The 14,589-nt window shown below is 36.8% G+C and overlaps 1 protein-coding gene across 4 annotated transcripts in view; it reads right to left on the minus strand.

The window, feature by feature from the left end:
• The window catches only part of KCNMA1 (potassium calcium-activated channel subfamily M alpha 1), a 1,030,169-nt gene that overhangs the window by 150,126 nt on the left and 865,454 nt on the right, over window positions 1–14,589 (minus strand). For 3 of the 4 annotated variants that reach the window (XM_090058810.1, XM_090058812.1, XM_090058811.1), the window contains one exon: window positions 7,599–7,692. In XM_090058810.1, the coding sequence (XP_089914936.1) occupies window positions 7,599–7,692 (94 nt within the window). Of the gene's footprint in view, window positions 1–7,598; window positions 7,693–12,024; window positions 12,319–14,589 lie in introns of all 4 variants that reach the window. The other variant, XM_090058809.1, reaches the window with a different exon arrangement.

Below are 14,589 nucleotides of genomic sequence, written 5' to 3' on the forward strand. Positions count from 1 at the left end.
ACCGGAGGAGGCTCAAGCACCCACTTTGAATGCCTTCAAGACACATTTGGATGCTTATCTTACTGGGATCCTATGATCCCTTCTGACTTCCTGCACAGGGGGCTGGACTCAATGATCCTCCAGGGTCCCTTCCAGCCCAAATGTGTATGAAATCTATGAAATGCAGAAGGGGTGGGGGAGAAGAAAGGAAAAATCAAGAAGGTGAAAATTTCTTCTGGTTTAAGTAATATTAATATTTGGGTTTTGTCACCTTCACCTCAATCCTCTACCCATCAATCACAGAGTACTGTATATTAGGGCTACTTTGATCCACAATGGAACACCTACACAAAGTAAGGAGGAAGATGAGGGGTACGTAGGACCTCTGCCCTTGATGCTTGAAATGCTTGAAAGTGAAACAACATGACTTATGTACCTTACCTCCTTTTATTTGCTCCTAGAAAACAAGTCTTCTTGTACTGAATCAATGGCGAAACACCCCTAAGCAGCAGTGGCTATCTTGCTAGGCTTGCTGAAATCTGAAAATATACCTTTCCTCAGTAGGTACACTATGGCTCAGTGTTTGGTACAAAAAAATGACTGGCAATCCCCTTAGACATTCCAGAGCTTGAAAACCATCTCATGTACTTTGACTTTGTGGACCAATTTTGAGCTTTCATACATGAATGTACACTTTTTTTATGGGGAAGGGGAGGGTTTGCTGAAGGGTAAGATGGCAAGCAGAGATGCACTGGAAAATGTCTCATGCCTTTCAAGTTTCTCTTACAACCACCCTAACAAATTGTGGCAATTAACATGCTGTTAGTGTTAGATGTATGCAGCCAGTACAGGTGCTAATAATTGAAAAAGCATTTAGAGCTTTTACACCCTAGCTGAATATTTCATGATGTGCTGCATGTTTCACTATTTACTCAGTGGGCCTCTGTCACTTCAATCTTCCCTGACTGCTTTGACTGGTGCTATAAAGCTCTACCAAGATAGAGTGACGGCTTGTCACAGGCAAACTCCACTGACTACTGCAGCTCGCTGGGACTAGCTGTGAAGGTTGTCACGACGTTCTGATGGAATTCAGCAAATGTTTTGTGACTAATACACCCAACATTTGTCGGCTACCATTAGCCATTCCCTGTGACCCCCTGTCTGTCTAGATGGCATTAAGTTGTAATGAGAATTTGTTGCTTGTGTTACACTAATCACACTAACTCACTGACCTTTACTTTCACAAATTAATCAGCAATTAAATTTTAAAGAATTAAGTCCACAGAAGTCAGAAACCTTATAGGTAAAATGGCCCAGTGATGTGCATGAATAAGCACATGCATGCACAGATACACACACACACACAATTTTTTATTATTATTTTTTCATCATTCTCAAAATTGCTAAGACAACCTATATCTCCTTCTCTTAGATTCTTCCTCAATCTACTAAGGCAAGACATTAACTCATTCAGCTGTTAGCAGTCAAAGTCCTGGGTTTGCCTTTGAATTGCGGTTGATTTTATAATATGAGTTCTGGTTAATCTCTGAGCACCCAGTAACAATTTCCCCACTACATGATAAATATTTCTAGAACATGTTTCTCTTTATATATATACATTTTTCAACTGTCAGGAGCCTTTTCAAAAGGGTTGGTTAGCTCATCATGTCTGCTGAAGAACTTGATGTAGAGTACTTTCTCCAAGGAACCCACCAACTAAAGTTAAAGTATCTTTTTTCTGGAGTACCCTTATATCTCGATAAATATTCAGACTATGCTCCTGAGATACAAGAACTTCATTCATAGAGAAAGTATGAACTGGCCAATTGTTTTCAATGTTTATAAAGCAAATTAAAAAGAGAGGAGCAAGTATGCCCGCAGTTTTTAGCAGTTGTTGTTTACAGTATATTAATCTGAACATGTGGCAATTTGGTGGAACGAGAGAAAAAGGGCCTGAAAAAAGCCATTCTCTAATGTTGGGCAAATTTGTACAGATTTCAGAAAACTGGATAAATGTGGACACTTGTTTTATTTTAGGGATCTGTAACATCACTAATACAGTTTCAGAGTGGAAAGTCTAGTGTAGATTGTCCTCTTTCATTTAAACCAATAAAGCTAGGTACAATCAAAAAGCCTGAGGTGAAATTGACCTAAGTTATGTGGTTTTCTGCAAGTGGCATAATTTAGATTGGTAGCAAACAGAACACACATTTGCCCCTTGGTGAGCAGGGGGTGGAAATCTCAGACTGGATTCCACCATTTTCAAACCAGTCTATGCTGAACTTCTGTTCTATTATGGGTATAAACTGGTTTCCGATCACTTATAGTTGTAAAAGTGTAATGCTTGTACCTGGCCTAAGTCGACTAATCCCTTTAAGGAAAACTATGCATGATGCAGTGGTTATTAACAACTTAAAACATAACAAATAGATTCTATCCTAAAGTATAGTGGGAAGTTAATATATGCTATGGCACTTAGAGGTGGCTGTCTGTACATCAATGGTATGGAAAGTGATACTTGCATGCATACTATAACACTTGCACAGTTTATAGATTACTTCAAGATTCTTGCAGGGAATGGGCAAGGAAAAATATACAACTGTAAGGCATTATTACAACTAACCAGTTATTTTTCAAATCTGCAGAGCTGGGTCATATCCAATTCGGGTCACAAGTTAAGGATAATCAGAATACACCATTTGCTAGTTTTCAGTTGACAAGTGTCTCCATCAAAGCCTATTTCTATTTTATTTGGTTCAACTTAGAGTAATGGAAACTGTCAGCTCAGAGGGTAATACTGGCGGGGCAGGGGTAACACAGGTCAGCCCCTGGAAAAACAGGGAGAGAGAGAGAGAGAGAGAGAGAGAGAGAGAGAGAGAGAGTCCAAAGAAGTGGGAGGAACCATTCCTCATACTAAGCCTAGATTAAGGTATCGGTCATCGTTCATACAGACTGTGGATGTTTCCCTGGTCATAGCAGATAAATAGTCTCTCTTGTTTATTTTTTTGGTTTTTGTTTTTTTGCCCCAGAAAGGTTGCAGAAAGGTTGACTTCTGAGTGTCACTTTTACTGGACCTTGCTAGTCTTTGAGCAAGTTCACTGTTTGGTTGGGGAGTTTTTTGGACTGTGGATCAAGAAAAATCCTCAGGCTTATGAAATTCTCCTTGGCAACTAACTGAAAATTCAGCTTTACAATGCCCCTGATTTTTACATGTTCAGGGACACTAATGATAATGACCCTTTGCTGAGTATGCTACTTGTCTAGAGGCCCATGTCAAGTGCACCACTCAATTCAGAGTGGACAGGGACAAACTATTTGTTTGCTCTTCAGGCCCCTTGGGCCCTGTCAGATGTTATTTGTTCCTGCATTAAGAGGTAACTTGACTCAGCTGGGCTGACATTCCTTATACTCAGTGTATTTCACTTGTGCAGTTGCAGTTACCAAAGCACTAAGTGACAAGAGCCCCTAACAGTTCTTTTAAGTGGCTTTTTAGCTGGGAATCTAAATCTTTTCATAACTTTTATTGGTTACCACTGAAATCAGAGTGACTACTTTTTGACCAGCCTGCCTACCAGATACACTGGATGCTGCCAAGTCATAATTAACTTGATTGTTCATCTATGACTCGTAACAAAAAAGGAGACCATGGGGTGAGGAACAAGTACATTTATTTCTTTTAATGATATGAGAGGCATCAAATGTTTCTACCTTTTCTGTCTATAAATGCCTAATGACAATTAACACTCAACATGCCCTACATGACTATTACTGTTATGTATTGTTTTGCTTCCTTTCTTTTTCTTCCTTTTGTAACTTGGCCTTACAGAATGTGCCAATTTGCACAGGATGTCTCCTCAAGAGAAGATGGCTCACCTCCCTTTTAGAGGCTTTTTGTTGCTGTCATTTAAAGCTCTAGTCTAAGGATTTTTGCAAATATTTTCTCTTGCAGATTTAAGGGCCAGATTCTCAGCTGGTGTAAATCAATAAAACTTCATTAATATTAAGGGAGCTATCCAATGATGATATGGTTTTACGTTTCTCATTTGTTGCCTAAATATTTCTCCAGTCAAGCAGTTGATATGACCAGTATCATAACTTAGAGGTTCTACACCAGATTCATCCCTGCATTCCTTCAGTTTTATACCAGTTTTAATCCACCATGTTTCTTTGGATGTGATCTTGTATGAAACTGGAATTGTGCTGGGTTTCCTAATTCTCTCCATATTCATGTAAGAGATGTCTAATGTTCATTTACTTTGGTTACAAAGGTAATTGTCATCACGTACTGTAAAACAGACATCTATATTTGGTAACATCAATTTGTCTCTAGTGATAAAAGACAAACTCTAGTGATAAGAACCTCACAATCTTGTAAGTTTAGATTTGGATCAAATTAGGCACCGCAGCTGAACTCTCCAAAACCCCATTCATTCACTGAAGGTGTAATTTTTTGTGTTCTATTGAACTTTTTTGTGTTCAATAAGCATGGAATTTTACCCCATAGCACACAGCAAAGCAGAGGATCATCTTCTTTGAATGAACTTCCATTCACTGGTTTGCTCCCTGTGACAGTGGACATGCTGTATTTCTGCTGAGTTTGGACCCTCTGCTGCCTGTAGGGTTGATCAGGAAGTGACTCAGTAGAGCTCTGATTACATTTCACAATGGAATTTATGTGCATTCTTCCTGCTCTACATGCTTATACCTCCTAACACTTGAACTCCAGCACATCAAAGTCAAATAATATGGACAAGTCTGTTAAATGACAATTTTTTTTTTCCATTGAAAAACATCTAGTTGTAAAAATGTCTTTTCCTCAAATTTTTGGAAAGAAAAACAGTAAATATCAGGAACAGACAATACAGTATGTTTTATCTGACAGGAAGCATCTCTTGTCCTTAGATGACATTAACTAAGACAAGCATTAGAGTGGGGAGAGAATCACAACATTTCAATTTAGATATGTTCTGTATTTTTAAAATGAGATAATCGAGCCTAAATTCTTTTCCATAGAAAAGGATCTGACCACTTACTGGGTAAAACCAAAATTTATTTGGACTTAATCCATTTTTTCCTTGTTTAAAAGCTCTGAAACAAAATTCAGCTTACCCTACATGGAAATTGGGTAAAGTAGAAGGGACATGGGGCAGGAGTAGGGGGAGCTTGAAGAATGGAAGAAGAAGGTCAGCAAATAAATTCAACGGTAAGAAAGAGGAAGAAAAAAACAAAGTAGATTTGGAGGCTTGGCAAGTTCTGTGCTCATTGCTCGACCTGTATTTAGCAATTCTGATGTGCTACTGAGCAGACAGCTCAAGCTCGGGATGACTACTCTCCCTCAGTCCCTCTTCAGCAGGCAATGAAAGCAGGCTCCACTTTGAAAATTTTCCCCCATCATGCAAACTGACACAGGCATGCTTTTCAAAAACCCACAGCCAATCTGTTGATCATTACTTATTTACAAAGGCCTTCGGGCAGAAAGTCCTGTAAAAACCATACTTGATACGGTATACACTAGCTTTTTCTGCTTGTGGAAAAAAAGTACCCCTAAGGCTACCTCAAACCATCACTTTCTATTGCACATAAAATGTACCGTGTAACACTAAAGTATTTAATATATATGGTATAATATATCTACAGGAAAGGCATTTGTGTAGAAGTATGTTACCCTGTATTTGGTAATTTGATGTTTTGCTGAAGGCTATGACTTGAAAAAGCCTGCACCTAGTACAGAGGACCTGTCATCTCAGTACCCAAGAGCCAGTAGAATAAAGAAGTACCCTTAAGCAGCAAAACTTTGACACAGCTTTGAAGCATATGAAAACAGTATAACTCCCCAGAATTATTATTACTCAAGATCAAAGCAATGAGGCATACTTTACATAGCAAACAGGGACAGTGCACTCAGCTCCAAATGCTTCAGCTTTCTCTCTCCTTTCCTTATTTTATTTTATTTTTACTTTCTTAAATTTTGGCAACAGGGAGAGAGGTCCCACATATTTCAACCTTTAAATGGGCAAAATTATTAGCACCAGATAAAAAGATTATCCAAAGGTGAGCAAATTGAAAATGATGTTAGCATGACAACTGCCATCATAAAAATGAGAAGCTTGGTGGTATGCTCATTTTATTCTTCCTCATAAACTGTAAACAAGCATGTAAATCAGTGTCACACAGCAAGGCTGAGCTAACGGAAAGGCAGAAAACTTTTAACGATACATTTAACAGAAATAGATGGTCAATGGGAAAAAAAAAGACACAGCTGGGTGCATTTTCCTCTGTGAATCAATCTTGCTTTTGGTGCTGCAGTATAAACACAGATGAAGAAGACATGCAGAAAGTCTGCCCTTGAATATGCCCTAGATTGCAGGAACAATAAGGAGAAATGGAAGAAAGTTCAACTAGCTAAGGAAATTCCTCTTTCACAGTCTGTAATACAAAGTGGGAAATTGTCTGGCTATACTGAAAACTGCTAAAGGAGCATGGTCACTGCCATTAAGTGAACAAGGTGCTGACTGATGAATATATTTTACATGTGTGGGTGTTGGTTTTTCTGTCTATGTGCATGTATATTTATATATAATGTGTATATATACTTATATAAAGACGTATATACAACAGAACTATGATGTTCATCTCTGGTTTCAACCTTGATCTGAATTTCTAGCCTGGTCTTTTTCTAATTATACAGATAGACAAACCAAATAGAACAACCTGCTTGCAGACAATTCAGCCACAATAAAGCTACATTTCTAGTGCCTGGTCTTGCTCCCAGTGACTTCAACAAAGGGAAATAGAATAAAAGAGCCATGCTGTTACAATATAGTAATATATCCCAATTACAATTCCAGACATAAAGAACCTCCACATAGAGGGAAACTGTCCCGCGGAAAGGAATGGCTTAATTACATGAAGGTTCTAGTGGTTTAAAATACTGTATATCTGACAAGAGAGAGAAAAATCCACTACCCACCAGAAGATGTTTTCATTATCCACTTTCAGAGTATGTAGTATCTTTAAAAAAATCTTGTATTTCATAATTGATATTGCTTTTACCCTGAGTAAAACTGCATTAGTTTTGAACTTTGCTTTGGCAAGCACATAGATTATTAGACTTTTTTATCAGTCAAAATCAATTAACAGAAATTTGATTTCAATCGACAGGATAAAAGGAAGGTAATATTCAGGTTCATTTTTGATTGTGATGATACATCTCACATATGGCCTTAAGTACAGAAAACAGTACTCAGAGGGATTCCAACAAAAAGAGAATTGCCTGAGGCAAACTAACCACACGAGTTCCTCTGATTGGTTAGTGCTATCATTAGTGCCACTGCTGTTTAAGAACTACACACGGACAGGACAGGGTGACAGCTAAGACTTTAAAGCCTATGTATTTTTCAAACAGCTTTTCAAACTGTTTTTCATGACAGAATTTTTTTTCAGCTCTATCATTAACTGCTGACAAGCTGACAGAATAAATACTTCAGCCTTTCAGAAACTATCTAACAATCTTTTTCTTCATCCCCCCTCCCCCGCTTTTTTGAGGTTGGGGGAGGTTGAGAGGAAGGGGGGGAGGAAAGGAGATAAAGATATGAGTTTCTTACAATCTTACGTCTTACCTCATCAGTTTGGGTGAGGAGTTGGGTGAATTTCGCATGCTTCCATTTCGCTGCTTTTTTTTGGGCGACAGCGTCGACGGCTGCTCATCTTCAACTGGAAATATAGGCAACTCATGAGATTAAGAACTGCTCTAAGCACGGCATGAAACACAAGTGAAATAGCAAAGAACACACACTCAACGTCCATTCACGCACTGATACTTCATTGCTAATATTTTAAGCCCAACAGTAATAAAAATCAAATACATGTTAGTCAGAGTTTGTTTTGAAGAAGGAGAGGAAGGGAAGAAAACCAGGTTTTTGAACACAGAAGTTCAAATTGGTTTCATACTTCAAAAACAAAAACGGGGGGAACAGCAATCATGTTATTCTTAGAGTTATTTTCAGTTAATCTGTACTATAGAGAGTAGAATTAGTGCTCTGCTATATACTAAGAAAGATAAAATGCTATTTGAAATACCAACATAACAGCAGCCAGCCTGCTTTACTAATGAACCAGATATCAATCGGTTCTTGTTTCTCACATGCTAGACAACCGAGTCTTTATGAAGAGATGTAAAATATTCAATGCCTTGATGTTCAATGTTTCAGTTAGTTAGGACTGTGAACATAGTCTGTGATTGTGAAAAGATCTCCAGCACAATTCAGACTTCATCACTCCACCCCTTTCAAAAAGTGGAGATATCATAAGAGGATTAAACAGAAAGAGTTTGTATGGAAGTGAGGGACAATACCTGTATAACAGAGAATAAATGTGTTATGGCGAAAGATCTTTAAATGAGGATGAAGTGCATTTTCAATGAAAGATCATTTTCCCAAATGTGAAATCGCTTATGATTACTATAAACAATACATAATTTGGATGACGTATAGTATAATACTCTTTGCTTATAATAAGTTATGCATTAGTATTAAACTTCCATCATTACTGCTTAAAGATGGCTACTGCAGTAGATGATTGAAAAACAGTTACACTGGCTATCCAAGGGTATTGTCTGTGAATGTACTGTTTTCTCAAATTCAAACTAGTGCTGTAATTTCAAAAATCAAAATAGGCTTTTTCCATATTACAGTTAACTGAAAAACAAATGAGAAGATATTGTAACTGAGGCCTGGGTTACTTTAAAGCTAAAAGGAAAGGTATTAATAGTTGTAGCTATGTTAAAGGAGCTTAGTACACATTAGCAGTGCACAAGCAGAAGCTGGGAAAAAATTCCATTTGTAATAAACTATATAGGAACCAAAAAGATCCCCCAAACCAGGACATGTCACCTAATCTAGATTTGCCTAGAAATGAATTAAGCAATATCTTTCTGCTGTAACTCTCTTTTGACACTATTTTATTACAGTCCACATTCTAACCTGTCATGTCTGTCTGTTTTCTGGAATCTGCTGTGGAACTTCATTTTGCCTGAACCCTCGGAAGGCAATAATGCTATTTTTAAAAAAACATCCTGGCACTGCCTAACAAAACCAGAGGGTTAAAAAAATAATGTCTCAAAAGAGTGATGTAAAAGGGATTTAATTAGAAGTGAGAAGTGATAACCTTACACTAAATAATTTATCAGACTTATTTAGCCTCTTTTTCCATTTCCGGAATATCTGCAAACAATGCAATTTCTTTCTAGGTTGATTTTTTTTTTAACTTTAGACATCTTATATATAATTTTGAACAGTTTGCTACCTGATATTAAATTTTTATGTTGTGTTGCTTAGTTGTGATTGGTTACATAAGTCAGGTGGTGAGATAGCTGGTGAGTATAAACATTTCCATAGCAAATACTCAAATACGAATATTTAAAATTTTCCTTTCGATTAAAATTCCTTGCAACTAAACATGATTGTTTCACTACTGTTATTTGTAAACTGGGTAAAATATGCACAGACATTATTTTAATAGGATTTGTCCAGCCTTTATTATAATATAGCGCAGATTTCCGAGTATTCCATGACACCCCTTGCAAATCATTCTCTGGAAAATGGTAAAGCCTTGTTTTAAGCTTATCTGTCAAGAGCAGTTACATACATTCCACACAAGCAATAAGTTGCTTTTAAGATACACTAGGCTCCCTTACTCTTTACTGAATACAAATATTCCATGCAAATCATACACAGAATTACCACTTGAGAGATTAAAGGAAGTAAGAATCACATAAAATGTTGCTTGCAGAAAAACAAACAAACACCTACAAATGATTCTCTCTGCCAGCAATCAAAATTCAGACCTTCATCTAAATTAATTTGCTACTGTGGGCTAGAGAATGGTTATCAGAGTCTAAAAGAAAAACACTTTTTATAGCTTTCAACTAGTACAAGGAAACACTTGACTCAATAGGAGCATTTGCAAAGTCTTACTTTAATACAGACCATCTGTAGGAATATTATGCCCAGAAACAGTTCTTGAACAGTGCAAAATGCTATTAAAGAAGATAATTTTTCCAAGCCTTCATCTGGTTAAAATAACACATCCTTGCTGCTTTCAAATGTTAAAGTCCAATGAGGACCTTTCATCTGGCATGTTCTAGCATTTGCTCTTTGCAATACTACCAGATGTCATGCCACATTGGCCAATTGGAAAATTAGGCCTTATTAGTTACCATCCAGAAGTACTATCTTTTCGAGACTGGGTTTCCTAACAGATTCCTTTTCGATTACACTTACAGTAAGCAAGCTTTATTCTTCATTGAGTGACTATCATTTTTTTTAAACAACTGTGTAACATGTAACAATCTATTTACCTGCAATGTTCTAAAGTAATGTGGCTCAGTAGTTAATACTTGTTACTAAAACATTCTGAGAGACCAGATTTCAGTAATAAAGCTTTGCATTAAACAACAAGTATTAGACAAGGGAGCCATTTATTTTCATTGTAGCAATGAAAGATCATGTATCTTAATCATATCACATTTGAATCTGGACTTTATTTAACAGTGAAATCTGCATGTACAGTTTAGAGTGCATCTGCAACTCAGAAATGCAGTCACATTCCCTTAAAGGAAAGAAAAATAGTCTGAAGCTGAAATATATGAATGGTGCACAATGGAGACTATTAACTATGGCTTGGCTCCCAGTAGTGTTGCAATGATAACTCACAAGTGGCTTCTTAGTCATAGGTAGGATATAAACCATATTTAATTATTATCCTTTATATATTCTATCAATTTCCTGAGCATTTAAAGAAAGTAGATCTAGCAAAATTTTTAGTTAAGCCATAAAATATAATTTTCATTTCATCGTTCCCATGTCTGCATGTGAGGAATAAAAATTAAATTAAAAAGGAGTCTTAAATTCACTATCTCAGTTAAAAGACAACTGTATTTGAATAATGGGTTGCAATTTATGACAACTTAATTCTAATCTTACATGTTTGACCTACTGCTTTTGTTAATGAGAAAGTGCTCCCTGTTTTAATATTTTGAATTTCTTGTGTGCTGTGAGGATTGTGTTAAAATACAGTCATAGTGTATTAGGCAGACTTTCTTTACCTGCTTTCATGAAAAGTGCAAACAAGTTCAGGAATCTGACTCAGAATTTTATAGGATCTGAACTCAACCCAAACTCTGAATTCTCATACAATTCTAGAGGTTGTTTTTGCACATCCCTAAATATAACGCTTAATGTACTGTTGTAACAACCCAGTGCTCACTTGTCTAATAGGCACAGAATCTAACAGTTTTACAGATCAGGAAGACTCAGTGCTAGAAAAATGTCAGGCAAGTCTAATGAGGCTTCAGATACTCTGGTTTATGCTGGAGTTTAATTTAAAGTTACACTGATGTTTTAACATGTTTGCTTATTCTTGAGTAAAGAGGATTCATTATTTCAATGACATAACCTCTAGACAATGTTCCATGAATTGATTTAAGATGTGCTGGTAATTTTAACAGCCTTAATGCAGAGCTGAACATCTGTAACAACATATTACTTGACTTTTATTCTCATTTTGGTTTTAAACAAAATAAAGGAAATGTCTTTCAAAAACAGTGGACACGTTCCTAACTGGGTTTTTTTAGTATGTTGTTACCTTTAAAAATATATACAGTAAACTGTCTCTTTCTTTTCCTCTGCCAGCTCACCTAACAATAACATTCATGGCTGCCTGCTTTATGGTTCTCCAAAGAACCTGCAGCACTGTTGACATTTAAGATACCAAACATCATGCCAACTTGAAAATGTTGTAAATGCATTGCCCAGAGTAAATGTTTTAAGGCAAATAAGCTATATGAAAGATAAACCACAAACCGCCCAGAAATGTTAGTTGACTAGCCATCTCAATTAAGTTATTAATCGCCACATCTGGGGAAGCCCACATCTGTAAACACTTAGCAGACCATTAGTGATGTCATATTCACATTGAAAACAGATCATAAAACCATGCACAAACCAATCTGTTTTGACTTATATATCCAGCTAAGGGGCTACCTACGGAGATCTTGGTTCAACCCGGGCTTTTGGGAGTGGTAGCGATATTTTACAGGCAAGCTGAGTGCCCTTTGCAATCTACAGTAGGTAGATTTTCCTTGTTCAACAGAACTCAACAAGTTAAGATGCAGTAGAGAGGGATTGTTGGGTAGAAAGAGGCTCCCTTTACGGTTATTAACAAGTGGAACAGGTTCCAGGATTCCTTCAGTGGGCTTGGCACCAACCAGTGCATTAGTAGTTGCATTCTTGAATTGAAATGAATGTTTTGGGTAACTTGATCTAGCTGCATTCTTTACTTCTAAATAATAAGAAAAAATGGAAATTAATTTTTTTTGTCCAATAAGTAATGTTTTCAAACCACAGGCATGAATCTATTCTAATATTATAGAAAATTACAGATTAAAGTATCTGTTTCCACAGATAAAATATAGGTTTATACCTGCAGCCTTCTCAACTTCTTTTTTAAAGTGGCTTTTTGTGTAAAAGGATTATTCCACAATATTATCATCTTTAAGCAATAATCCTATCCACAAGTAGGTATGTTTGAAGCAATACTTATTTCCCACATATTGACAAAGGTCTCAGATCTTTTAGCTGTAGATGATGATTATTCCCCTGAATCTATTGAAAATGACAGGGAAAGTACTTTAATAGCAACCTTGTACTGTAAAGAATTAATCGTAAAACAGGTAAGATTAACAATTTCAAATTTGTGTTACTATAGAGATGGGACTAAATTCATATTTAAGCACCTAAACAAGTGTTATAGCTTAGTGGTGCAGGACACTAACAACTTTGCCAAAGTTCAGTACATGGCATCTCTGAAAATGAGGCCAACCTATTTAGGTGCTTAATTACAGGTTCAGTTGGAAACCGCGAAACTTCATTTTCTCTTTTTGGTGCACAAAACCTAATTTGATTAAAACAAAACATTAAAATAAAGCCACAAGTGAATATCACATTCTGTGAAAAACACAGTTAAAAAGTATCTTAACCATTCATTAAAATTGTACATTTTGATCTCCTTCTATTGCTGGCTTCTTATGAAAAACTGGCTCACTGAGAGATAACAAGTACATTCTTGAGCCAGTAAGGTATTTTTTACCTTATTATATTGTATATTGTCTTACATAAGGATAAGGAAGGAGGAGTTTACAGACTAAGAATTTTACTGTATTATTTCCATGTTTCAAATTTCTCCAATAAAATCTGACAGAGTAGCTCAACAAGCATTTCAGCAGTCAACATTTCTTTGCTTAGTTCACCATTAGTGGAAAACCGGATGGATATGTATACAACATCCACATACTTGCTATTTGTTTCTAAGATTACCTATCTTAATACCAAACTTGCAATCTCACATGACCATTGAGGCTGCAGCTAGAACAGCATAGCCATGAGGTATGTGGTCTGCAGCCCTGGTTGTGGCGACACATATCACACAATCAGGCATTTCCCGTGGTGCTACCTTCCAGCACAGGGGATTTTTTTTTTGACCCAGGGAGATCCATGCAGAAAAAAAAAAAAGGGCAGTGCACGTGGGGCAGCACGTACTACCAAAAACCAGAGCCTGGCCTGGCAAAGCCATACTCTGGCTGCCAGCCAGGCTCCCAGCCAGAGAAGCACCATGGCTACAGCCTCCCTGGCCTCCAAGAAAGGCTGCTGGGGCCAGCACAGTTGCTGATCCCTGCCTCCCATACCCCACCCAGAATAAGATGCCATGCACCAGAGGGCATGTGGCATGGGCATTCCCCAGGTACAAGTAGCAGTGGCACAAGGTGTACTGCTGCTTCTTGTCCCCAGGGAACCAAACATCCGTGGTTGTCTGGACGTGGCCCCAGTATCCATTCTAAGTACAATAGACTCTAATTGAAAGTTTGATACTATTTTCATGAACATGAACAGGAAGATTCTGACTTATGTCAGTGAAAACTGGAATGGAACCTAATTCTCAAACTTTTTCTGCTTTTGTGTTATTAATTCTAAAATAGAGCCAAATTATAATATTATTTAGAGCTTAAAGGTAATTTATGCCTTTGATTAACTAAATTCACACAAATAAACCTGTGTGTCTCACAAGTAAACACATTCTCAGGAAATCAGATGGCTTGCCTTGGAGATACTGTTTGTCAGACCTCATACTACTAAATCAGACCTCATATTACTAAATCTTCTATTTCTCCAGAAAAAAACAAACAAACAAAATACATCTAAACAAATTTGTCTCCCTATGCAAAACTAGTAGCCAATGCATGTATTTGAATACTTTCTGAAACAAAAACAAACTTGTATCAACCAGTCAATAATGTGAAAATAATCTTCAAAGATTTACATAAACCAAGATTTATTACATTTTCAAACGTTTGCATAAAAAATAAAATCCTTTTTAAAATAGGAACTGGAAATGGATTGAAGATCTTAAAGCCTTCCAATCAAGTAATCTGAGAAGCGTATTAGGCTTTGGGACACTATCTTAAACTGCAGTATGTCTCAGGTATTCAGATAATGCATTAATGGGTAATATATAAACACCCACAAATATCTTACTAATAGGGATTTATCTCCCGGT

Source organism: Crocodylus siamensis, chromosome 7, assembly GCF_052110815.1.
Source record: "Crocodylus siamensis isolate JL-2025a chromosome 7, ASM5211081v1, whole genome shotgun sequence".
NCBI classification, from domain to species: domain Eukaryota; kingdom Metazoa; phylum Chordata; order Crocodylia; family Crocodylidae; genus Crocodylus; species Crocodylus siamensis.